This window comes from Globicephala melas, chromosome 17, assembly GCF_963455315.2.
Source record: "Globicephala melas chromosome 17, mGloMel1.2, whole genome shotgun sequence".
NCBI lineage: Eukaryota > Metazoa > Chordata > Mammalia > Artiodactyla > Delphinidae > Globicephala > Globicephala melas.
In genome coordinates this window covers 55487913-55512789 of record NC_083330.1, presented here as the reverse complement: position 1 = coordinate 55512789, position 24877 = coordinate 55487913, and the positions used below count along the sequence as shown (strand labels likewise).

Genomic DNA, 24877 nt, shown 5'->3' with positions numbered 1-24877 from the left:
GTCATCTCTTTGCTGAAAACCCATCAGTAACTTTCCACTGCTCTGAATAGTTTTGTCAGAAAGATCCTGCAAGGTCTAGCACCTAGTTGCCTTTCCACCTCATTTGGTACCACTTGGCAGTTGCACACAGATTTTCTTTCAGTTTGGAAAATTTTGGAGAATGCCCATTTCCTCTGGTGAAAGCATAAGTGTACCTACTCAGAACAATTTTCCTTTTCCTCATTAACTATTCACCCTTCAGGTTTCTAGTCCATCATTGCTTCCTCAAAGAATCCTTGTTTCTGAATTCTCTAACTACTGCAAAGCCCCAAACATACAATGTCGGTACTAAATGCTCCTTCTGCAAAGTACCTGACAGAAATGTAATTTTATATGTTTATCTTGTCATTTGTTTAGAGCCTTACTCTCTTCTAGACAGGATGCTTAATGAGGGCAGGTATTGTGCTGACTTTTGATCACCACTGTAGCATGAGAGACTAACGCAGTTCCTCCTGGTACTTAGTAGATCTCAATGAATATTTTTTTGAATAGATAACCAAATTAATAAACTTTAAAATTCACAGAAAGTGTATACAAGTAACCAACATGACCCCATGTGTATCTTGAGTATGTTAAAAAATGGTTCTATTTAATAGCCTGTGAACCCTGCCCTTTCTGTGACATGTGGGACAGAAGATACTACAGACAACACTAATCAAACGGGCAAGCCTGGTGGCCAGGACAGAGTGATGCTGAAAGAATAAAAGTTCTATCATTGACAGGATTTGTACCAACTCACTTTGCCCAGAGACCAGGCAATATTACTTAGCAGAGAGAGCACAGCACTAGATTTAAGGGTTTCATGGTTTGTCCTAATTCTGCCTTTCACTTGTTCTAACTCTGGTATAAAGTAAAAATTTTAATTTAGATAATACATTTTACTATAAGAGTCTATGATTACAGAAAATGTATTGTTTTTTTATAAATATTATAGTAAATCCAGTCTGAATTGCAATACAAAGGTTCTAGCATTCAGGTAGTTTACCTAGCCAAAATGTTGTATATCTAACGTGTACTAAAAGCAAACTTTATTTATTTCACAATTTTGTCAGATACTGATTCTATGATAGTCTCTGTAGTAATAAAGAGATCAAACAGGAGTGCTGAACAAAGAACTTGATACAGGAATTGGCAAGAGCATTGGTTTGAATGCTGGAAGATCTCAGTTCCCATCCTTGATTTCAACTGCAAGTCAGTCATGCTTTTGGGTTGAAGACTTTCCCTGGAGTGAACTATGCTGTTAGTTGCTCTCCATCTCATGTGTCAGGAGTTTGGGGTGATTTCTCTCTTTTGTGAGCCTAGATTACTTCTTAAAGGAGACCATGCAGAGAAATTGATTTGTTTGCCCTGGAGCTTGGGGGACACAGTGTATTATCATTAAGACCATGGCTGAAATATTTAAATGTCTGCTGTTGTAAACCCAGAAGGCTACATTTGGGAAGAAATTGCATGTCCACAGAGGATAAATAAATGGGGCATGTTTTCTTAACCATATGCAGGACTTTTGTGAGGGAGTTCTGGCCTGGAATTGTCCTAGATCCTGCCCAAGAGGCCCACCTAGAAGGATAAGGAGACATAGTTGGAAAGAGGGTGGAAGGATACCATTCTATACCCATGGTATGAGGGAGAAAATAAGCAGCCAGCTAGAGAAACACATTCACCCACAACAAGGGAACTGATTGGGTTACTTCTGAGGGTCCCATGAAAAGGTTCATGAACAAAATGAACCATCTTTCTTTAATCATCTGCCAAAGCCCTTGGAAACCAGTACCAAATCAGTACCAAGCAAATAAGATTCATCTCCCCTGATCCTTTATACTTCCAAATCTAGGATGAATCATAGAGAGCTCAGTGAGCAGGGGTGGATGAAAAGAAATTCTAGGAGGGGAAACAGGGAAGAAGAGCCCACTTCACTGCCTCACCTCTGCCCCATCTGCCACAAGCCCAGGGGAGCAAAGAACCTTAACCTAAATGAAGTCACAATTTTTTGTGAGTATCCAGGACTAGACAAATTAATTGATAAATTGATATTTTTGAATTAAAAAAAGTGGAGGAATTTTTTCTTAATCTGAGTGTGAACTGAAATGTTTCTGCCTGAGATTTTATCTAGAGACAGGGAAGTAAATAGCTCACAGAGCTGGTTTGAATATGTTGTATGCCAGCTACACTACAAATATATAATAATGTAACATTTTATTTCTGAAGCAGTACTCAGCGTTGGTGTTAGTACTGAGAAGACAAAAAGTAGAAATAATTTGTGGTTGGGGATTGGGGGCAGCAGGACATTTTCACCAGAGGTTAAAGTTAAGGTATTGAGGGAAGGCATTGTATGTTCTGACGAGAAAATTGTAGTAATATATCTCATAGTCTAGACTGGACCACTACTAGTTCATTCTAATTACTCAACAGACTTAAAAAAATAGAGAGGGCATCATGAAAATAAATATCATATACACAGTAGTGTATGATGAAAATTAAGTATCTTTTAAGAACAATATTATTTATGCTTTCAATTTATGAATTATGGAGCTAGGTGGGTAAAGAGTGGGACAGAAAGAAGCTAATGTTATTTAATGCATACAATATGGTAAGAAAGTTGTTCCCAGTACCAAAGCATGTTGCCATTCCATGCCCATTGTGGAGTTAAACAGGATGCTGCCATCTCTATTTATTAAAGTTACAGATTGTTAACTATTACATCAAATAATAATTGGTCTTTATAGAGCTAGATATTTCCTCAGACATTTGATTTGAATGGAAGGAATTCCCTGAGTAGCTCAAGATAACAGCATAAATCTTGAGAAATTTGATTGCACAAATAATCTAGTAGCCTATTGACTGGCCTAAACAGTGTTATGACAAGACAAATTTTATAGCTTCAGTTTCTTTATAAAGCAAGGAGCTTTATCTTATGTTTTAACACTAAACACAGGTGGTCATGTAACCCCTCTGTTGGGGTTACATACAACATTGGCCAAAAGTAGACTCATGGATAATCTATGACCCTTATTTGGGAAATGAGAACCACAGGTCCAAATGTAAAATTAGTAGAAACTTTCCAAATGGAAGAAAAGTATGATTACTTAGAAATAGAAGGTTCTGAGCCACCTACAATATCATAAGTAGATAGTTTCTATTTAACCTAGCATTGATGCCATTGCATTTATAATGTTGTGTATACATAATCGTATGAATACCTAGCAAAATATGTTTACATTGTTTGATAGAGTCATAGGAATGTGTTACTAAAGATATGTTACTGAATATATTATTGAAGTTACTATATTATTTCTTTCTAATTAAAGTTTTGTAGATATGTGATGATGTATTCTATTTAAACTGCATTTCCACAAATGTTTTCAGTAGCTTTTGAAAAATGCCAATGACAGAAACTATATTATATTCTCTCCTACATCATTTATTTGGTATATACCTACATTAAGGAAATAAAAACAAAGCTCAGACCTACCATGAACATGCACAAAGTGACTAAAGATTTCCTATTATAGACCTTAAGAATGATGTTTCATTTGTTTTACTTGCTTCATCACCTAATCAATGAAAAGGAAATCTTAATTCTGTTATCCTGAGATCTAATTGGAGTATAGATTTTTACTTACTTTCATTGCTGTTTCAATCAATGGTTATAAAATAGTCAAGATAGCATTTGTATTTATATATGTGCTTAAATTTTTCATGGACTTCTCATTTAATCTCTATTATTATAATATGCACTTGGTATCACAACATTTGTCCTGTTATTTTTATCCAATAATGTTAACAGAGTTGATTTAATCGCATTTCTCTTAATGATTTATATCTGAACATCTCATCTTTGTTTTCAACAGCTGAAGATGCATGTGGAGGAACAATGAGAGGATCTAGTGGCGTCATATCAAGCCCTAGTTTTCCTAATGAGTATCATAATAATGCTGATTGCACTTGGACCATTGTAGCAGAGCCTGGGGACACAATTTCACTCATATTTACTGATTTCCAAATGGAAGAAAAGTATGATTACTTAGAAATAGAAGGTTCTGAGCCACCTACAATATGGTAAGTAGTTTCTATCAATCTAGCTTTGATGTCATTGCCTGAGGCCAGTTGGGAATCAGAGAAAAACTGTATGTGGGCCTTTAAAGGATTAAATATTTAAAAGAACTAACAGTTACAGGAAAATTGTAAGGCGTAGCTGTCAGAGCTGAGGAAGATTTTGGAGATTGGGTACTAATATATAGAATGGAATTTTGAAAGATGAAGCTTTCCATCAGTATTTCTTTATCACTCAATCAATGAAAAATAATGTAATTTTTATCAAAACTTGTATAAGGAAATAAGAGTTGTTCCTACAATTGTGTTCCTTAGTGTGCCAGTTCATACTCTGGTTCATAATCTGGTTCCTTTCAGATTAATTGAATAGTCTTGGAAGTAATTTGCCTTTGTTTTTGTAGATAGCTCTTTTATGTATCCTGTTATCTGAAGGCAAAAATTAAACACTGTGATCTGGGTGAATGTGGTCTGTTTCTTTAGAGACTCAAGGCATGGTCTCATGAAAATTAGAGTTTTCAGAACATACTTTTAGGATATAGTATTTGTAAAAAGAAAATATTTCTTTATGCTGTTTTAAAAATTTAAATGCACTGATATCATTGAAGTATAATGTAGACTTAGTAATTGAAGAATGGTGGGATTAGTGAAATGAAGACATAGGTAAACTCTAGACTAAAAGGGCCTTTTAAACCAGGTAAAATATTTAATAAGAATAGCAGGAACTTATTAAAGGATTTTTATCAAAAGCAATTACATGAAGAGGTTTGTGTTTTCAAATGATGATTCTTGCTGAAGTATAGAGATTGATTTGAAGTGGGGCTCGATTAGCTGTAAGAAAATTTCTTAAGAGATGTTTGCTGTAATCCAAGAAAAAAAATCATGGTAGCTTGTATTAAGATGGTACTGATGGAGATAAAGAAGTAGAATGAGTTGAGAGATTTTTAGGAGGTATAATGATAAAGACCTCTGTAGTGAATTGAAGAGTGATAAAGAAGGTGGTGTTCAAATAAAACATCATTTCTGGCTTGCGTAAATTGGTAAAGGCAGGAGAGATACTCACTGAATTGGAAAATGTTGAAGGAAGGTCACGTTTGGGATGGGAATGCTATGGTTATTGAGAGATGTTTTACATATATTTAGTTTGAAGTCTCTTTGAGACATGCTGTTAAAGCCATCTAATAGACAACAATATCTATCTATATGATTCAGGAGCTGTGAGGAGAAGCATCACTGATAGTGTAGTTGATATTGATGGTAATAGAACCAAAAGGCATCAATAACATTGGCTAGACAGAGACAGGATGGAATGAGAAGATAAGAGGGCACTAGGATTGAGTTGGAGCATCAACAGCATATAAGGCCCAGGCTTAGGAGGATGATCCAGCAAAGGAGACTAAGACAGAGAGACAGGAGGAAATCTAGGGGAATAAGCTGTCACACAGGCAAGACAAATGTGAAGAAGAAAGAATAAGACAACATTGCAGATTGCTGTTGAAAGGACATTAGGTAAATGTGTGTGTTTGTGTGTGTGTGTGTGTATGTGTTTTAATACATTCATAGTTGGCTAGACGTCAGCAAAAGTACCGTGTTTCTATCAGCTTAGTCATACCTTTTTAGGTAAGATGAAAATAACACACTTAGCTATACCAACTTTGTTTTTTTGTTTGTTTGTGTTTTCCTCTATCTTTCAGTCCCTCGATACCCAAGTTTATATAACTTTAACTCTTCCCATGATAATTTTGTGCCTGGGTACAATGAAACTCAGCAGAATCCTGGTTTAAAAATGTTAGAGAATTCAAAAACTATTGTTTCATAAATTGCTACTTCTACAGTGTTACATATTTGAGTCATATCAAGGTAGATGATAATGCCGTGGATTTTCCAATAATTTTATCTCTTGGTGTAGAAGAGATCCCATTAAAAATGAAAAATTTTAAACTTGCAACATATTTGATTACTAGAAGGAAATTAGAAAACACTGTTTCTTGGCACCTGTTCCTTTGTTACCACTGCATTCTAGAAACCAAATCTAACACATTTACTTTAGGGATCATAACATACCCATTTATGTTCATAATAGTTACTTTCTCTTTTCAGATTAAGCATTCTTAGTAATAATTTGTTTATCATCTAAATGAACACCCTTCGTATGTTTCCAAGTTTCTGGAATAAATACAGCTTATTCAATAATAGTATCAGATCTACAAATTTCTTTTCTCTTCATTTTCTCATTAAATGACACTGGACCACTTTATTTATTTCCCCCTTCCTCAGGAAGAAAATAGCAAGAAATTAATTGTTTTACTGTCCTTTTAAATTAATGTTACCATGAATATTTAGATAGACTTGTTAAATTCCTTGTTGTAAAATATAAACACCAAGGTCATTTGGCACTTTTCAAGAAAATGATACAAATACGAAAACTATGTTATATTTTTATAAATGGCAATTGAAAGATACAGTGTCAGTAAATAATATTGTCTGTAGTCACTTAAATGTAATAAAACAACATTCCTTTTAATTGTATTAGTTACAGAATTGATGTATAAAATGATCTGTGAATAATTAAAACTTTAAATCTAATCCTGGCCCTCTAATCCCTTTACATTTTTTAATGTTCTCATATCTTTTTAAACATATAGTCATCAGAATGAGACATTTTATTTCAGGTGGCATTACATTGGTTCTTTCTTATGAGTATGCATTGCTCATATAATATTTTCAATCCTTAATAGAACTGAAAAGATAAATGAGAACAGGGGACCCATTTACATTATTTTGATTAAAATTACAGACGATTCCTTGATTACAGGCCCTTCATTGAGGAACTGGGAACTTGCCACTGGCCACTATGCATTTTATTCTGTTCTGGAAGTTCAGGCAGTGAAGCAGGGCTTACTGTAACCTGCCTTTGACTTTGGCAACAGGGAATAAATCAGCCCAGTAATTGTGCTGCACGGAGAATATTAAGTTAGCCAATGCCTCTCTTATAAGCTATATGTGCTAACTCATTAAGTTCTTGTTTATTAAACAACAGTCAGCAGCACCGTTGCATGATCCAACAGGGATGGAAGATCTACTCAGTCATTACTGGATGGCAGAATTTTATGAGGCCTGTTGAATATTAGCTAATTCCATTTCAGTGAAATGAAAAATAACATAGCATAAAGAAGCTCGAGTTCTAGTTTTAGCTTTGACTCTTTGTGGATAGATGAAACTGGGTAAGTTATGTCACCTCCCTAGATCTCAGGTTCTTTGTCTGTAATATCTAAGGCTTCTCTCAACTCTAATATTGTTTGGCATTATCTGCTTAGGTGCTATGGCAGGGTCAAGGAGGTAGAAAGTAACTACGTGCTGCCTTATTTACAAAGCATTGGATGGAGAGTTAGATTAGATACCCTTTAAAATTGTTTCCAAACTTAATCTTTTCGGGTTGTTACTAGAATTCTATTCATTCAGTGTTCATTCAGCAATTAGTTATTAGATACCTACTACATGGCAGCTATTGTCCTAAATGCATCAGTGACCAAAGTGGCAGAGAGGCTTGCTCCTGTAGAACTTATGCCCTATGACGGGAAAAAGGCTCTAAAAAGCAATCAATATAAATAAAGTAATAACACACTCTGTTCAGAGAGTGATAAGAAAGAACAGGTGGAGTAGGGTAAGAGAGGTCAGGAGAGCAGTAGTAGGGTGATGGGTGTGTAGGTTACTTAATTGATAAGTTGAGATTTGAGCAAAGTCTGGACACAAGTAAGATAGCTAAACAATGAGCATTCCAGGCAGAAATGATGTCTAGAACAAAATATATAATCTTGAGTGTGCCTCATTGTGTTTAAGGAACATCTAGGAGGTGATTGTGACTACAAAAGTATTGACATGGGTGAAAATAGTAGAAGCAAAAGAGAATTAATGGAGCCCAGATAAAGACCTATATTTGGCTTTTAGGTGAAATATGAAGTCATTAAAGTGATTGGACTTCGTATTTTTTTATTTTATTTTATTTTTAATTATTATTATTATTTTTTTTTTGCGGTACACGGGCCTCTCACTGTTTTGGCCTCTCCCGTTGCGGAGCACAGGCTCCAGACGCTCAGGCTCAGTGGCCATGGCTCACAGGCCCAGCCGCTCTGCGGCATGTGGGATCTTCCCGGACCGGGGCACGAACCCATGTCCCCTGCATCGGCAGGCGGACCCTCAACCACTGCGCGGCCAGAGAAGCCCTGGTCTTAGTTTTTAAAGAATCACTCTGTGGAAGAAACTATAGAGAGGAAAGGTAGAAAAATGGATATTACTTGCAGTAATCTAGGTAAGATGTTATAATTATTAGGATGAGGAAATAACAGTGGAGGTGATGAGAAATTGTTAGGTTTTCAAGATAAAGTTAAGAGAATTTCCTAACTGATGGTGAAGCTCAAGGAAAAGAAGGAGCAAGGACAGCTCTAAGGCTTTTGGCCTGAAGAACTGAGGACATGAAATAGCCATTAATTAATATTGAGAAGGCTGTTGATGAAACATTTTTGGAGAGATGCTCCAGAGCTTAATTTTGGACATGTGCAGTTTGAGATGGCTAATAAACATTCTGATGAAGATTTCAAGGAGGCAGTTGGCTATACAAGTCTTAGTGCAGAATTAAAGTTGTGGGATAAAGATCTAAATTTGGAAGTCTAGAAGGGGAAGTGATTATTAAATTAAAAAAAAAGAGAGAGAAAAAGACTAAGAACTGAATCCTGGACACTCCAACACTAAAAACACAACAAAGCTAGGAGGAACTGGTAAGAGTTTCAAAAGGATAATTAATAAGATAGGAGGAAAACCAAGAGTGTGGTTTCCTAAAAGCCAAATGAAAGTATATCAAGGAGAAGGAACTGATGAACTATGTCAAATACTGATGATAAGCCAGTAAGATGAACTCTGAAATTGATCATTGGATTTAGTAATATGGAGGTTATTGATTACTGTGATGAAAGGAGTTTTGTCGGTGACAGTCTTACTGGAGTGGTTTTAAGAGAGAATTGGAAAGTAAAAATTGTAGGCCATTAGTATACATAAGCCTTTCAGGGACATTTGTAACCAAAGGTGAACAAAGAAATAGGGCAATTGCTGAAGGAAGAAGTAGAGTCAAGAGGGTTTTTTTTTTTTTTTTAATTTTTGGTTTGTTTGTTAAACTGGGATAGGTAAAACCCTGTGTTCACACTGGTGGGAATGATCTGCTAAAGTGCAAAAAATTGGTGATGGAGAGAGTGGGGAGACTTGCTGTAATAAAGTGAAGAAGTGGAGATAGTGAAACTAATCTTTCCTTTTAAAAATCTGTTTGTGAAAGGAAGGAAGGAGGAAAAAGCAGCAGTAACTAGAGAGTGAGGTAGACCATGAAAATGAAGATTAAAAGGTCAAGTGAGGGATGATTCCATGGCAGAGGTTATAAGGAATTTAACCAATTTGGAAGCCCTGTACATAGAAATAAAAGACCAAAGGCTTGCAATCAAAGACCACAAGGAATGAGTTATTATCACAGACAGTAATAAAGAATTGTATAATAATTGTAATTTTTCAGGTTGGATGACAGTACACATGTGAACAATAATAGAAAGATCAGGAAGACCCATTAATATATTTTAAACAGAAGGGAAATGAGTTCATTTTGTAAGGTATAAGGTTGAGGCTTCAGCAGAATTTCCACAGAGCATGTTCCCCCCAGAAACTGGTAATATGTAACATAATTCTGACAGAGATTGAGGTAGGAATAATTATTTGGCATAGTTATTCCTACTCTCCTATAGTTAAAAATCTCTACAGTATCTAAAAAAATGGAGTATTGGATAAAATCAAGGGAATTAACACAGTTATCAAAATCAGAATATTAGCAAAAACATACTCAGATCATATAACATAGGAAGACCTGTTTAAATTAATTGTATTCAAATTAAGAATAAAAGAAAGTATATAGTGTATTTTATTTAAACTATATATGCACATTTATTTATATTTATTAGGTAGTTTAAATAATGCTAACCACCTAATATTTAGATTTGAGCTGATAAATTTTTCCATCATAGGCTAACTCCCATTGAAAGCTAGTTCCTCCATGTGTACACTAGAACCTATCCTTTCTCACTGAGGAGTGTTATGCCCACAATTTTAATTCTCTTCTACACCATCAATTTTTGCTCCCTGATTAATCACTCTTTAACTAGATGTAACTTGGTTTGTCCCGTCATTTCTTTAGAACTGCCTTTTCCAAAATGACCAATGATATCTGAATTCCTACTTTAATACTTATCTTACTTGATTTATTTGCAACATTTGAATGATCATTTCCTCAAGAACATCCATCTCCCTTGTTACTATGAAGTCCTGTCTTTTACCCTTTCTTATTCCTTACTGACTGTATCTTCCAGAATCTTTTTGAGTGGATTTTCTTTCTTTATCCTTTCTGTGTGTTCCCGCATTTGTCCAACGTTTGTCTGTTTCTCTCTCTCTCTCTCTCTTTTTTTTTTTTTCTGTTCACTCTACTTTGTAATTTGCATAAATCTCCATGGCTTCAGTGATCTTAAGAACTTGCAGTTCTCCTGATGTTCATGATTATTGGTTGTCGTACTTTGTTTCTAGTTGTATACATATTGTTACAAAAATAACAGAATCTTAAGGACAGCTTGGATCTCAAGTTATACATAATATCTAGAACTTTACATTGTACACCTTAGGTATTTCGAATATACTCGTGAAATGAATAAATGATTTTTGCCCTTTATAAAAAGGACATCAGTTGACCATCTGTTTTTACCTCTTTTACCCAGTGATTACACTTGATTTAAGAAAGCCATATGCGTTAGTTTGGATTAGGTTCAACTGTAAAAGAAAATTAAAGTAAAAAAACACCAACAGGCTTGAATGAGATGCAAGTTTTTGTTTTGTTTTTTAAATTTAAAGTCTGGACGTAGGTGTACAAGACAGTTGTGGAAACCCCTGATATCAAATACTCAGGATCCTTTTATATTACTATTCTATTTGTAGGTGGCCTTCATTCCAAAGATCATATCATGTCCAGACTACATCCATTTAGTTTACAGTCTAGACAGTAGGAAGAAGGAAAGGGGAAGGGAAGGGCCAAAGGGTATTCATCATTCAACTGTCTCTTAAACAAGGTTCTAGTTGCTACCCTGCATTTTCTACTATTTCTGCTTGTACTCATTGGCCAAAATTTTCTTACATGGCCACTTGGCTGAAAGAGACACAAGGAAGTATGACTCTTCTTCTAGGTGGCCTTTGCTCAGCTAAAAACCTGTTAATGAAAGAAAAGGAGAAATATTAGGATATAACTAAAAAACTTCCACATTGTTTTTACTGATGCAGTCCCTCCAGAGAAAATATATATTCATTAGTATTTTACATATAATACAACTATGTGTGGGTCCGTATTGATATGTATTGATACAGATAGGTACGTATATGTTATATACAAATACATAAATCAGATATACATATATGTGGTATATTATCATTCATATATATGGAATATATATATTATTATATATGCTAATAGTTCCAAATTTAGCAGTATTTCTCAAATGGTGTTCTTGTAATATCTACATCAGAATTGCCTGTAGCATTTCTTTAAGTGTGGATTTCTGAGCTCTCACACAAATGTATTCATTTACATTCTATAGGCATGAAATCAGTAACTCTGCAAACTAGATGATTCCAGTCCATTGCTATAGCAAATAAAGCAGTAAGTTTGGTTTTATCAGTATTGCAACTCTGTCATATAACTGTCCTCTAAGCTATCCCACAAGAGCTGAAATATTTCTTAGTACTCAAAAAGCTGAAGGTCTAATTAACATGATATATCAAGCTAATTAAACTAATTCTATGATGCATACACATATGTATATGGTATGAATTTATGTAATGGATAGCACAAAGACTGTGCTAGTGAATCAACAATTGTCCAACTAAATAAGATAAATTAATTAGAGGTAACTGGCTATAATATTCATTCTACAAAGTAAATATTGTAGATACTAATCCTATCAAACAGGTGTTCCTGTTTACTACCTTATTTCTGACAGTTATTAGACTAAAACATGCAATGAAGCTATGGTTCATGCATATTATTGCTTATGCATAACAGTAATTTGGTTAAATATCTATTACGATTCCATAATTTTGAATTAACCTTCTTGTTGTTGTGATGAGAGCACTTAACATGAGATCTACCTTCTTAACAAAATTTTAAGTGTACAATACATTGTTGTTAGCTATAGGCACAATATTGTGACAGCAGATCTCTAGAGCTTATCCATCTTGTATAAATGAAACTTTAAATAGCAACTCCCCATTTCCCCTTCGTCCATCCACTGGCAAATACCATTACGCTTTCTGTTTCTATGAGTTTAACTGTTTTAGCTATCTCATGTAAGTGTAATCATGAAGTATTTGTCCTTCTGTGGCTGGCTTATTTCACTTAGCGTAATGTTCTCAAGGTTCATCCATGTTGTTGAATATGGCAGGATTTCCTTCTTTTCTAAGGCTGAATATTATTTCTTTATAGGTATATGCTACATTTTCTTTATCCATGGTTGCCTCTCTTTAGACAAACAGAGTAGTCATAAAATGATGAGAGCCAGAGGAATTTTAAGGATCCGACTGCTCAGTGTTCCCCTTTGAGGGAAATGAATCTTGAGGCTCATTGTGTCTGTTGAAAATTCAAGATGAAAATTAAGATCTCCTAATGCTTGCTGCAGTGTACTTTTTTACAAAAGTACTCCTTAGGCATACAGCCAGGGTTTTCTTAAAACTATGTATGTATATCAGCAAAACATTTTGAAAACCTGAAACTTTGACATATAAATACCACAGTATGGATTAATGTTTTTAAATATAGCCTGAAGTTGACATTATATATTGGGTTGATACTTAAATATAAGTTTGCTTCAAAGAGTTAGAAATTCTTGTAGATATCTGAGAATCCCGAGTATGGTTAATTTACCATTTTTAGTACAATTAAATATATTTTTTCTGCCTTAAGGACAACCTGTTTGACAGTGCAGCAAGAAGCGTTAAGAATGTATGTAAGGCTTGCTCATCCATTAAAAAAAGAATTACATAATAGATGAAACCAGAATTAACACAAATAACAGCTCACTACTGAGAGAAGCGTTTTGAAAGGTTTCTAACCAGACCACTTCCATGTAAATGCAAAATATTTCCTCTCTGACTTCTTAGGTTGAAAAAAGTTAGTTGTTAGATGTGAGATAAAACATCATTGTTTGATGTAAAACCAATTATATATATAAAAAATAAAAAAATACAAATTTCATGTATATATATTATATATAATTATTTATGACAAATTTGAAGTTATCCTTCTAATTATTAGTGTGTACACTAATTATTATTAGTGATGTTTTTATACCTTTAAGAAACAGACCTTGCATTCATTGTTCCATCTTAATTAAACAAATTGCATTTTTTTTTTTTTTTTTTTTTTGCGGTACGCGGGCCTCTCACTGTTGTGGCCTCTCCCGTTGCGGAGCATAGGCTCCGGATGCACAGGCTCAGCGGCCATGGCTCACGGGCCCAGCCGCGCCGCGGCATGTGGGATCTTCCCGGACCGGGGCACGAACCCGCGTCCCCTGCATTGGCAGGCGGATTCTCAACCACTGTGCCACCAGTGAAGCCCAATAAATTGCATTTTTAATGCAAGTGCACAAGTAAACGAATACTACTTGTGTTTTTAAATTTAAGAAACTCATTTACTTATACATAATATTTTAATTAAGGAATGCACTCATCAAAAATATGTTTCAACATCAAAGGGAAAAAGATGTCATGTCTGATTCCACTTTTTTTTTAATCTTGTGTGATGTTTCATAAAGACTGGAAAACTGTACAGATCTCTAAGGTTAAACCAAAGCTCTAGTATGTGAAATACATGACTAATTTTATCATCTTATTTAATCCATAAAAATCAAACACCACTTGTTTGTCACTGTTATTCATAAGGAAGTCCCAATATGCCCTTTTCATAATTCCTTGCTCTTTTTGTCTCCTCTCTAATAAAGTATTCCCTATAGTATTACCTAGATAAGTATTACTTAGAGCCACTACAACTCTGAAACTCCACTGTTCTTCTTGCTTACTCCCTTCATCTGTGTATTTTTTTTTAATTTCATCAGAAACTCTAGTGCTTGTCATATTCATTTGATTCATTTTTCTGCAATTTATTAACTTGTACGTTAGCCTTAGTCAGGGACACCACTCCATTTAGAAAGGAGAAAAGTGTGAAAGAACAGGTGTGTCTGCATTAAAGTTTATGACTGTAGTGACCAGAAATCGAGATATATTCTTTCTGTGATTTCTATTTTTTCCCTGACGAAAGATTCAAGGTCATCTCCTGAAACTGAGGGGAGGTGATAAATTAGGATATTTAAGGAGAGTGGGATTATTTGAAATATCTTCTTTGGAGAATGGAAAAACAAACAACTAAGGAAATCGAAGGATTGTTGGGCAGTGTTTTGAATCCAGTTGAGATTTTAAAACATGAGTTTTTAGTGGCAATAATTGATGCACTTCAATATTTCTACAAAACTACTTAGTAACAATATAAGTACAATGAGGCAGGCACCAACATTACTGCTACATTAGGTCAAACTACATTAGGACAATGGAAGAGATTGAAGGTATTGGTAGAGCATGGCCTGGAGAGGGAAAGAAGTGATTTCCAATGGAGTTTGCCTCTTCTAAGCACACTTTTTTTTGGTTTGTTTCTTTTGTTTTTTCTGGGTTGGATTTTTTTTTTTTAAACATCTTTATTGGAGTATATTTGCTTTACAATGGTGTGTTAATTTCTGCTTTATAACACAGTGAATCAGCTATACATATACATATATCCCCACATCTCCTCTCTCTTGCATCTCCCTCCCACCCTCCGTATCCCACCCCTCTAGGTGGTCACAAAGCACTGAGCTGATCTCCCTGTGCTATGCAGCTGCTTCCCACTAACTATCTGTTTTACATTTGGTAGTGTATATATGTCCATGCCACTCTCTCACTTCGTCCCAGCTTACCCTTCCCCCTCCCCGTATCCTCAAGTACATTCTATATGTCTGTGTCTTTATTCCTGTCCTGCCCCGAGGTTCTTCAGAACCATTTTTTTGTTTTGTTTTGTTTTTTTAGATTCCATATATATGTGTTGGCATACAGTATTTTTCTCTTTCTGACTTACTTCACTCTGTATGACATACTCTAGGTCCAGCCACCTCACTGCTCATAACTCAATTTTGTTTCTTTTTATGGCTGAGTAATAGTCCATTGTATATATGTGCCATATCTTCTTTATCCATTCATCTGTTGATGGTCACTTAGGTTGCTTCCATGTCCTGGCTATTGTAAATAGTGCTGCAATGAACATTGTGGTACATGTCTCTTTTTGAATTATGGTTTTCTCAGTGTAAATGCCCAGTAGTGGGATTGCTGGGTCGTATGGTAGTTCTATTTTTAGTTTTCTAAGGAACCTCCATACTGTTCTCCATAGTGGCTGTATGAATTTACATTCCCACCAACAGTGCAAGAGGGTTCCCTTTTCTCCATACCCTCTCCACCATTTATTGTTTTTAGACTTTTTGATGATGGCCATTCTGACTGGCATGAGGTGATGCCTCATTGTAGTTTTGAGTTGCATTTCTCTAATGATTAGTGATGTTGAGCATCCTTAATGTGTTTGTTGACCATCTGTATATATTCTCTGGAGAAATTTCTATTTAGGTCTTCTGCCCATGTTTGGATTGGGTTGTTTGTTTTTTTGGTATTGAGCTGCATGAGCTGCTTGTAAATTTTGGAGATTAATCCTTTGTCAGTTGCTTCGTTTGCAAATATTTTCTCCCATTCTGAGGGTTGTCTTTTCATCTTGTTTATGTTTTCCTTTGCTGTGCAAAAGCTTTTAGGTTAAATTAGGTCCCATTTGTTTATTTTTGTTTTCATTTCCATTATTCTAGGAGGTGGGTCAAAAAGGATCTTGCTGTGATTTATATCATAGAGTGTTCTGCCTATGTTTTCCTCTAAGAGTTTGATAGTGTCTGGCCTTATATTTAGGTCTTTAATCCATTTTGAGTTTATTTTTGTGTATGGTGTTAGGGAGTGTTCTAATTTCCTTCTTCTACATGTAGCTGTCCAGTTTTCCCAGCACCATTTATTAAAGAGGCTGTCTTTTCTCCATTTTATGTTCTTGCCTCCTTTATCAAAGATAAGGTGACCATATGTGCATGGGTCTATCTCTGGGCTTTCTATCCGTTCCATTGATCTGTATTTCTGTTTTTGTGCCAGTACCATACTGTCTTGATTACTGTAGCTTTGCAGTATAGTCTGAAGTCCAGGAGCCTGATTCCTCCAGCTCCAGTTTTCTTTCTCAATATTGCTTTGACTATTCGGGGTCTTTTGTGTTTCTATACGAATTGTGAAATTTTTTGTTCTAGTTCTGTGAAAAATGCCATTGGTAGTTTGATAGGGATTGCATTGAATCTATAGATTGCTTTGGGTAGTATAGTCATTTTCACAGTGTTGAAGCACACTGTTTTTTAATCCATGAATTTTAGCTGTAATTTAGTATAAACCATTTATTCTTGAGAGCTTGCAAAAAAAGGTAAATGCTAATTAAGAGTCTAGAAATCTGTATAATATGGTATATAAAGTTTTAATGTTATATAGGTTTTTATGTATTGGTATGTTTGTAATACACAAATATCTTAGATTATTTTATGAACTTTGAAATATATCGTATTTGTTCATTTTAACAGTATATTTTTCTTAGTGATTTCATTCTAGTTAAAGTGGAACTGTAATTCCTGACTTACCATTGCTTTTGTAAGTTACCTTCCATAGTTCTTTCCTCCTTTAACATAATAATTTCCATAAAACTAGCCTATGCCTAACTTGATTAAATCCACTTATACAGAAAATGGTGTTGTGACCCTCAAAAACTCTTACAGGCAAATTTTTATACCAAAATTGCTTTTATAGCATAGATTCCAAAGTTATAATTAGTAAACTCATATAGAATTACTTACATACAAACTACAACATAAAAGTTAAATGTTAAAACCTATTTTAAACTCACTTCTGATTGAGCAGTGAAAGACTTTGTTTATAAATCATATTATTATGCAGTGCCCCTCTCTTCTTCAATGACTGTAATCTTTTTGCTGAACACTCATTTTCTGTTCAACATAACTTTATTTAACATATTTTAAATATACTCAACAGTCATAGTGATTAGAAAATATAGATATTTTCTTTTTTTCTTTTTTGTTTTGCTTTGTTTTGTTTTGTTTCCTGGATGAAGCACAGAACAGTAGAGACAATGAATCTTACAAACTGATATGGATTTTTCAATTCAAGAGAAGGCAGATGGCAGACTCTTGGGAGAAGCTGCACAGTCAAATTACAAAGGGTATAATAAAGGAAGGTATGGAGACTTTAGACATATTTGTACTATTCTCCATAAGAATGATAATTTTAATAATATTCAGTATCTCCTATGTTTGAAAATAATAGGTACTTAAATTTTTTTTATTGAAGTATAGTTTATTTGCAATGTTGTATTAGTTTCAGGTGTACAGCAAAGTGATTCAGATATATACATGTGTATATATATGTGTGTATATATATACATATATATTCTTTTTCAGATTTTTTTCCATTATAGGTTATTACAAGATTTTGAATATAGTTCCCTGTACTATACAGTAAGTCCTCGTTTTTTTATCTGTTTTATATATAGTAGTGTGTAACTCTTATCTCAGACTCGTAATTTATCCCTTCCCCGTTGGTAACCATAAGATTGTTTTCTATGTTTGTGAGTCTGTTTCTGTTTTGTAAATAAGTTCATTGTATTATATTTTTTTAGATTCCACTTATAAGTGATATCTTATGATATTTGCCTTTTCTGACTTATTTCACTTAGTATGATAATCTCTAGGTTCATCCATGTTGCTGCAAATGGTATTATTTCATTCCTTTTTATGGCTGAGTAATATTCCATTGCATGTATATGTGTGTGTGTGTGTGTGTGTGTGTGTGTGTGTGTGTACCACATCTTTATCCATTCATCTGTTGATGGACACTTACGTTGCTTCCATTTCTTGACTATTTCTTGGTATCTTTTCAAATTCGAGTTTTCATCTCTTCTAGGTATGTGCCCAAAAGTGGGATTGCTGGCTTATATGGCAACTGTGTTCTTAGTCTTTTGAGAAGCTTCCATACTGTTTTCCATAGTGGCTGCACCAACTTACATTCCCACCAGCAATGGATTCCCTTTTCTCCACACCCTCTCCAACATTTATTGTTTGTAGATTTTTTGATGATGGCCATTCTGACTGGTGTGAGGTGATGCCTCATTGTAGTTTTGATTTGCATTTCTCCAATAATCAGCACTGTTGAACATCTTTTTGTGTGCCTGTTGTTCCTCTGTATGTCTTCTTTGGAGAAATGTCTATTTAGGTCTTCAGCCCATTCTTTGATTGGGCTGTTTGTTTTCTGTTATTGAGTTTTATGAGCTGTTTGTATATTATGGAAATTAAGCCTTGTCAGTCGAATTGTTTGCAAATAATTTATCCCATCGTTAGGTTGTCTTTAAGTTTTGTTTATGGTTTCCTTTGCTATGGAGAAGCTTTGATTAGGTCCTATTTTTGCTTTTATTTTTATTGCCTTCAGAGACTGACCTAAGAAATCATTGATATAATTTATGTCGGAGAATGTTTTGCCTATGTTCTCTTCTAGGAGTTTTATGGGGTCATGTCTTATATTCTAGGAGTTTTATGGGGTCATGTCTTATATTTAAGTCTTTAAGCCATTTTGAGTTTATTTCTGTGTATGGTGTGAGGATGTGTTCCATCTTGCACAACCAGCTACATTGATGTGCATCCCAGGGTCACAAAGATGGTTCAACTTGCACATCTAACATTGATTTACATGCAGCAATCCTGCTTTCCCAGTGCCACTTGCTAAAGAGACTGTCTTTTCTCCATTGTACATTCTTGCCTCCTTTGTCCAAATTTAATTGACTGTAGGTGTGTGGGTTTTATGTGGGAGCTCTCTATTCTATTCCATTGATCCATATGTCTATTTTGTGCCAATATCCCATTGTTTAGATTGCCGTAGCTTTGTGGTATTATCTGAACTCTGGAATGGTTATGCCTCCAGCTTTGTTCTTTTTCCTCAGGATTGATTTTAGTAATTCTGATAAGTCTTTTATGGTTCCATATAATTTTAGGATTATTTGCTCTATTTCTGTGAAAAATGTCATGGGTAATTTGATAGGGATTGCATTAATTCTGTAGATTGCTTTGGGTAGTATGACCATTTTATCAAGACTAATTCTTCCAATCCAAGAGCATGGGCTACCTTTCCATTTCTTTGAATCATCTTCAGTGTCCTTTATCAATGTTTTATAGTTCTCAGCATATAAGTCTTTTGCCTCCTTGGTCAGGTTTATTCATAGTTTTTTTTTTGGGGTGTGATTATAAACAAATTTTTTTTTTTTACTTATATTTCACTGTTAGTGTAAAGAAATGGAAAAGATTTCTGTATGTTAATCTTGTATTGTGCTACCTTGATGAATTCTTTTATCAGTTTCAATAGTATTTGTGCAGAATCTTTAAGGTTTTCTATATAACATATGTCATTTGCATATAACCCAATTTTACCTCTTCCCTTCCTATTTGAATACCTTTTATTTATTTTTCTTGTTTGGTGGCTGTGGCTAAGACTACCAATACAATGTTGAGTAGAAGTGGTGAGAGTGTGCATCCTTATCTAGTTCCAGATTTTAGCAGGAAGGCTTTCAGCTTTTCAGGATTGAGTATTATGTTGGCTGTGGGTTTGTCATAAATAGCTTTTATCATGTTGAGGTATGTTCCCTCTATACCCACTTTCATGAGAGTTTTTATCGTGAATAGATGTTAAATTTTATCAAATGCTTTTTCTGTGTCTATTGAGATGATCATGGGTTTTTTGTCTTTCCTTTTGTTTATATGGTGTATGACATTGATTGATTTGTATATGTTGAAACATCCTTGTGACCCCGGGATGAATCCACCCTGGTCATAGTGTATGATACCTTTTATATATTGTTGCATTCTGTTTGCTAATACTTTGTTGAGGATTTTTGCATCTGTATTCATCAAAGATATTGGCCTGTAATTTTCTTTTTGGTAGTGTCTTTGTCTGATTTTGGTATCAGGGTGATGGTGGCTTTGTAGAATGACTTTGGGAATGCTCCCTCCTTTTCAGTCTTTTGGAAGAATTTGAGAAGGATTGGTATAAGTTCTTTTTTGTATGTCTGGTAACATTCCCCAGTGAAGCTACCCAGTCCTGGACTTTCGTTTGCAAGGAGTTATTTATTTATTTCTTTTATTACAGATTCTATTTCACTTGTAGTGATAGTTCTGTTCAAATTATCTTTTTCTTTTTGATCCAGTTTCAGTGGACTGTATGTTTCTAGATATGTGTCCATTTCATTTAGGTTGTCCAATTTATTGGCATATAATTGTTCATAGTATTTTTTTTTTTTTTTTTGTATTCCTGTGGTGTAGGTTGTTATTTCTCCTCTTTCATTTCTTATTTTTGTTATTCGGTCCTCTCTCTTTTTTGTTCTTGGTGAGCCTGGCCAGAGAACCATCTCTTGGTTTTACTGTTTTTTTCTATTGTTTTTTTAATCTCTATTTTATGTATTTCCTCTCTGATCTTTATTACTTTTTTCCTTCTACCAACTTTAGGTTTTGTTTGTTCTTCTTTTTCTGATTCTTTTAGGTGGTAGGTTAGGTTGAGATTTTTCTTGTTTTTTGAGGAAGGCCTGTGTCACATGAACTTCCTTCTAAAAACTGCTTTTGTTGCACCCCATAGATTTGTATGGTTGTGCTTTCATTGTCACTTTTCTCAAGGCATTTTTTAATTTCCCCTTTGATTTCACCATTGACTCATCAGCTTTTTAGTAGCATGTTGTTTATTTGCTGTGTAAATGTTTTGTTTGTTTGTTTGTGTCTGTTTCTATGGTTGATTCTAGTTTCATGCTGTTGTGGACAGAAAAGATGCTTGAAATAATTTCTATCCTCTTAAATTTGTTGAGGCTTGTTCTCTGTCCCAGTAGGTGGTCTGTCCTAGAGAATGTTCCATGTGCACTTGAAAATAATGTATATTCTGATTTTTTTGAATGTAGTTTCTTGAAAATATCAATGAAGTCTAACTGTAAGGATCTGCGTTGCCTTATTGATTTTCTGTCTGGAAGATATGTCCATAGATGTGAGTGGGATGTTAAAGTCTCCTACTATCATTGTATTCCTGTCAGTTTCTCCCTTTATGTCTGTTAGTATTTGTTTTATGTATTTAGGTGCTCCCATATTGGGTGCATGTATGTTAATGAGTGTAATATCCTCTTCTTTTGTTGATCCTTTTGTCATTATATCGTATCCTTCTTTATCTTTCTTTAAGACTTTTGTTTTAAAGTCTGTCTTGTCTGATATGAATATTGCTACCCCCACTTTCTTGTCGTTTCCATTTGCATGAAATATCTTTTTCCATCCCCTCACTTTCAATCTATGTGTGTCCTTTGCCCTAAAGTGGGTCTTCTATAGGCAGTATATTGTCAGTAGCATCATTTGCAAATATTTTTTCCCATTCAGTAGGTTGTCTTTTTGTCTTGTTTTTGGTTTCCTTTGCTGAACAAAATTCCTTTTTGTCCCACATTTAACTGTCTGTACACACAATGTTATGGTGTTAAGCCATTGTTTTATTACTTTCTGTTATGTAATCATGTACAAATTCATCATTCTAAATAAAATATAATGGAACATTTAGAATTTAAATAATTATCTTTAAGTAGTTATTACATGTAAGAGTATTCTTGGAGTTTAGAGTATCCTATAAATAAAGAAATGTAAGAATAAGCATCCTAGTTTTGTTTTTGTATTATATATTTGAAGAAATGTTATAGAAGCCCCAAATACAAGGTACAGGGTAGAAGTATTTATGAGTTCAGAAAATGGAGAAGCATTCGGATTGTGGTTGTCAGGGAAACTTCCACAGAACTTGTAGACCCTGAACTGGATGTTGAAGGATAGTAGCCTTTTGGCCAGTTCCCTAAAATTCCTGCTCATGCTATTTCCATTATGCCAAACTACCACTTCTTTGTTACCACGTTAAGTGGGTGGAATCGTGTCCCCCTTAAAAATATATTCAGACCTAAATCCCTTTACCTATAAATGTGACCTTATTTGGAAATAGGGTCTTTGCAGATATATTCAAGTATAAATAAGGTCAGATTAGATTAGTGTGGGCCCTAATCCATTGACTGTTGTCCTTATTAGAAGAGGAAAATTTGGATATAGACACACAGGAAAGAAGGATATGTGGTACTGAGGCAGAGATTGGAATTATGTGTCTATAAGCCAAGGAATGACAAGGATTACCAGCAACCATACGAAAGCAAGGAAGAGGCAAGGAAGGATCCTGTGGTAGGGACTTCAGATAGAACATACATAGTGCTGCTGACCCTTGACCTCAAACTTCTAGTGTCTAGAACTGTGAGACAATAATAACTATCTGTTTTTTTAAGACACCTAGTTTATGGTACTTTTTAATAGAATTCCTTGGAAATTAATGAACTAACAGTGATTTTCAGTAACTTGTTTGATTTTCAGTAATTTGTTTGATTTTCAGAGCACATTTAAAGGAATAGATAAGCTCTTTCGTATAGTGTACAAAATTTATTCAAGGGTTCAAGGACAAATAACAACATGAAATAAAAGTATGGTGCTAATTAATGTTTCCATACTTCCATTACATAAGTTCAGTGTGGGAGAAATGCCATTAAAGTTTCCCAGTTCTTACAACAGAGAACTGGAAAGTAGAAAAGTAGGTTTTACTCATTTTCTTTCATTGCTTAAAAAGTAACAGAAATAATGATATAGATGGAAATAATTTATATTTAGAATGTGAAATATGATCATGAGTTTTTATTATGTTAAATCTTACTTAGAACTGAAGGAAATACATTTACATCATTTGTATTTTCTCTGTCAATCAAATTTGTCTTGTTTTTTGATTGGCTTGGTTTTGAAAAACCAAGAAACCTGGTTTTTCTTAATGAAACCTGTTAAACTTGATGAAAAACATGTAATTTTTTTCCTGTTTTTTCCTGACCATGTTTTTTTATAATGAAAATATTTATAGTAGTAGAGACTCATTTTGTACCTACAGAGTTAATAACTTACTTATGTGGGTTTTATTATATTTGTTAAGTAATATTTGTAGTGCTCATCACAGTGTATTGCGGAGTGTTTTTTCTTTCTCTTCTGTTAGATAGTGAGCTCCTCAAAGACAAATTAAGTTATTCACTCTTATGTGTATGGCTTGTGCCTAGCCTAGTTAGTATATTGTAGATGCATGATAAACTTTTGTTAGTTAAAATAATTATGATATTCACAACTTTGAATAGCCATGACCATTCCAGGTGTCGTTTATTTTATTGTAATCTTCAAATAATCAAAAGCTTCAAAACTGTTCTTTGACATTACTCCATTAAGGAGGGCAGATATAGTATAATTTAATTAGGCATTCTGTCATTAAGCATTTAGTTTAGATTCTTTCCTGTGTACGCTTGAGTTGGTTGACAAAGTTTTTTGTTTCATTTAAGAAGTGCTGAAGTCCATCTGTTCGGCAGACATCACCCAATATATACGTTGAGAACTAAAGGAAAAGAATAAAATAAGACCCTGCTCTTGCCCACAGGAGAGAGAACAGTGACAGTTCCAAAGAATGAGGCAAAAGGTTCTATGCAAGCCCAGAAAAAGAGTGTGTTTACCTGAAAGTGGTAGAATGTAGAGAAAGAAAAATATATTAAAATACCAAGGCAGTTTATTATAAATTTAAAACACTTTAAGATCTTATCAGTATGGTTTAGAAGATAACCACTCCAGGTTTCTTTGCAACAATGCACTTAAACTAGGGTGTCTTATTGTAAGTGATCAAGAAGTCAGAATATTATAATAGAGAACTGAAGCAGTGGTTTCAGTGACTCCTCAAAGAACTCCAAAAATAATGTTGAATGGGAAAGTACTACTTAATTTTTACTTCAACAAAGATTTGGAGTATGTTCTTCTAGTGTGCAGCTCTTCAGCTCTATCCTATCTGTATGATTTGTCTTCATCTAAGTTTGTACAAAAGATTGGTGTTCCATTTCTAACACTCAAAGAATCTTCATTTTCCTTTAGCCAATATATAAAATCCTATAAACTTACTGTGTTACTTCAATCTTTGTATAAATGTAAATTTTGGCAGCCTATATATATAACATTCTCTCTACTTAGGAAGAAAAAAATGAAACTAAGTTGAACTGAAGAAAAATCAAAGTTTAATACTAGGGAAAATTGTTCTGGTCATTTTTTCACTACTTCTAGCAAGTTCATTGAGAATAAGATTACCTGTGGTGAAAATATAAATGTAGGTTTTATATTAATTCAGTAATTTAAATTTTGCTAATTTTATAATTTATTTGCCAAAGTATGTTATCTGATATATATTGAATAATATTTATTTTGAGAAATTCCAAATTATTTTTACCGTCTCAATCATTTGTTTAATTTTAATATTTGATTTTAAGGGACAGTTTAGGATAGTAAATGTTTTTTGAAAAGGTAAATGACAGACAAATACTTTCAAATATACTTTTCTTCCTGCATCAGGGTTGCTAAAAAGTTGCCATAATCCTTGCACAAAGCAGCATTTCCATTCATCTAAA

General features: G+C 34.2%; 1 protein-coding gene across 2 annotated transcripts in view; it reads left to right on the top strand.

Annotated features, from left to right (window-relative positions):
* The window catches only part of CSMD3 (CUB and Sushi multiple domains 3), a 1079985-nt gene that overhangs the window by 292948 nt on the left and 762160 nt on the right, over positions 1-24877 (top strand). For both annotated transcript variants that reach the window (XM_030875636.2, XM_030875634.2), the window contains exon 5: positions 3888-4095. In XM_030875636.2, the coding sequence (XP_030731496.1) occupies positions 3888-4095 (208 nt within the window). The remainder of the gene's footprint in view (positions 1-3887; positions 4096-24877) is intronic.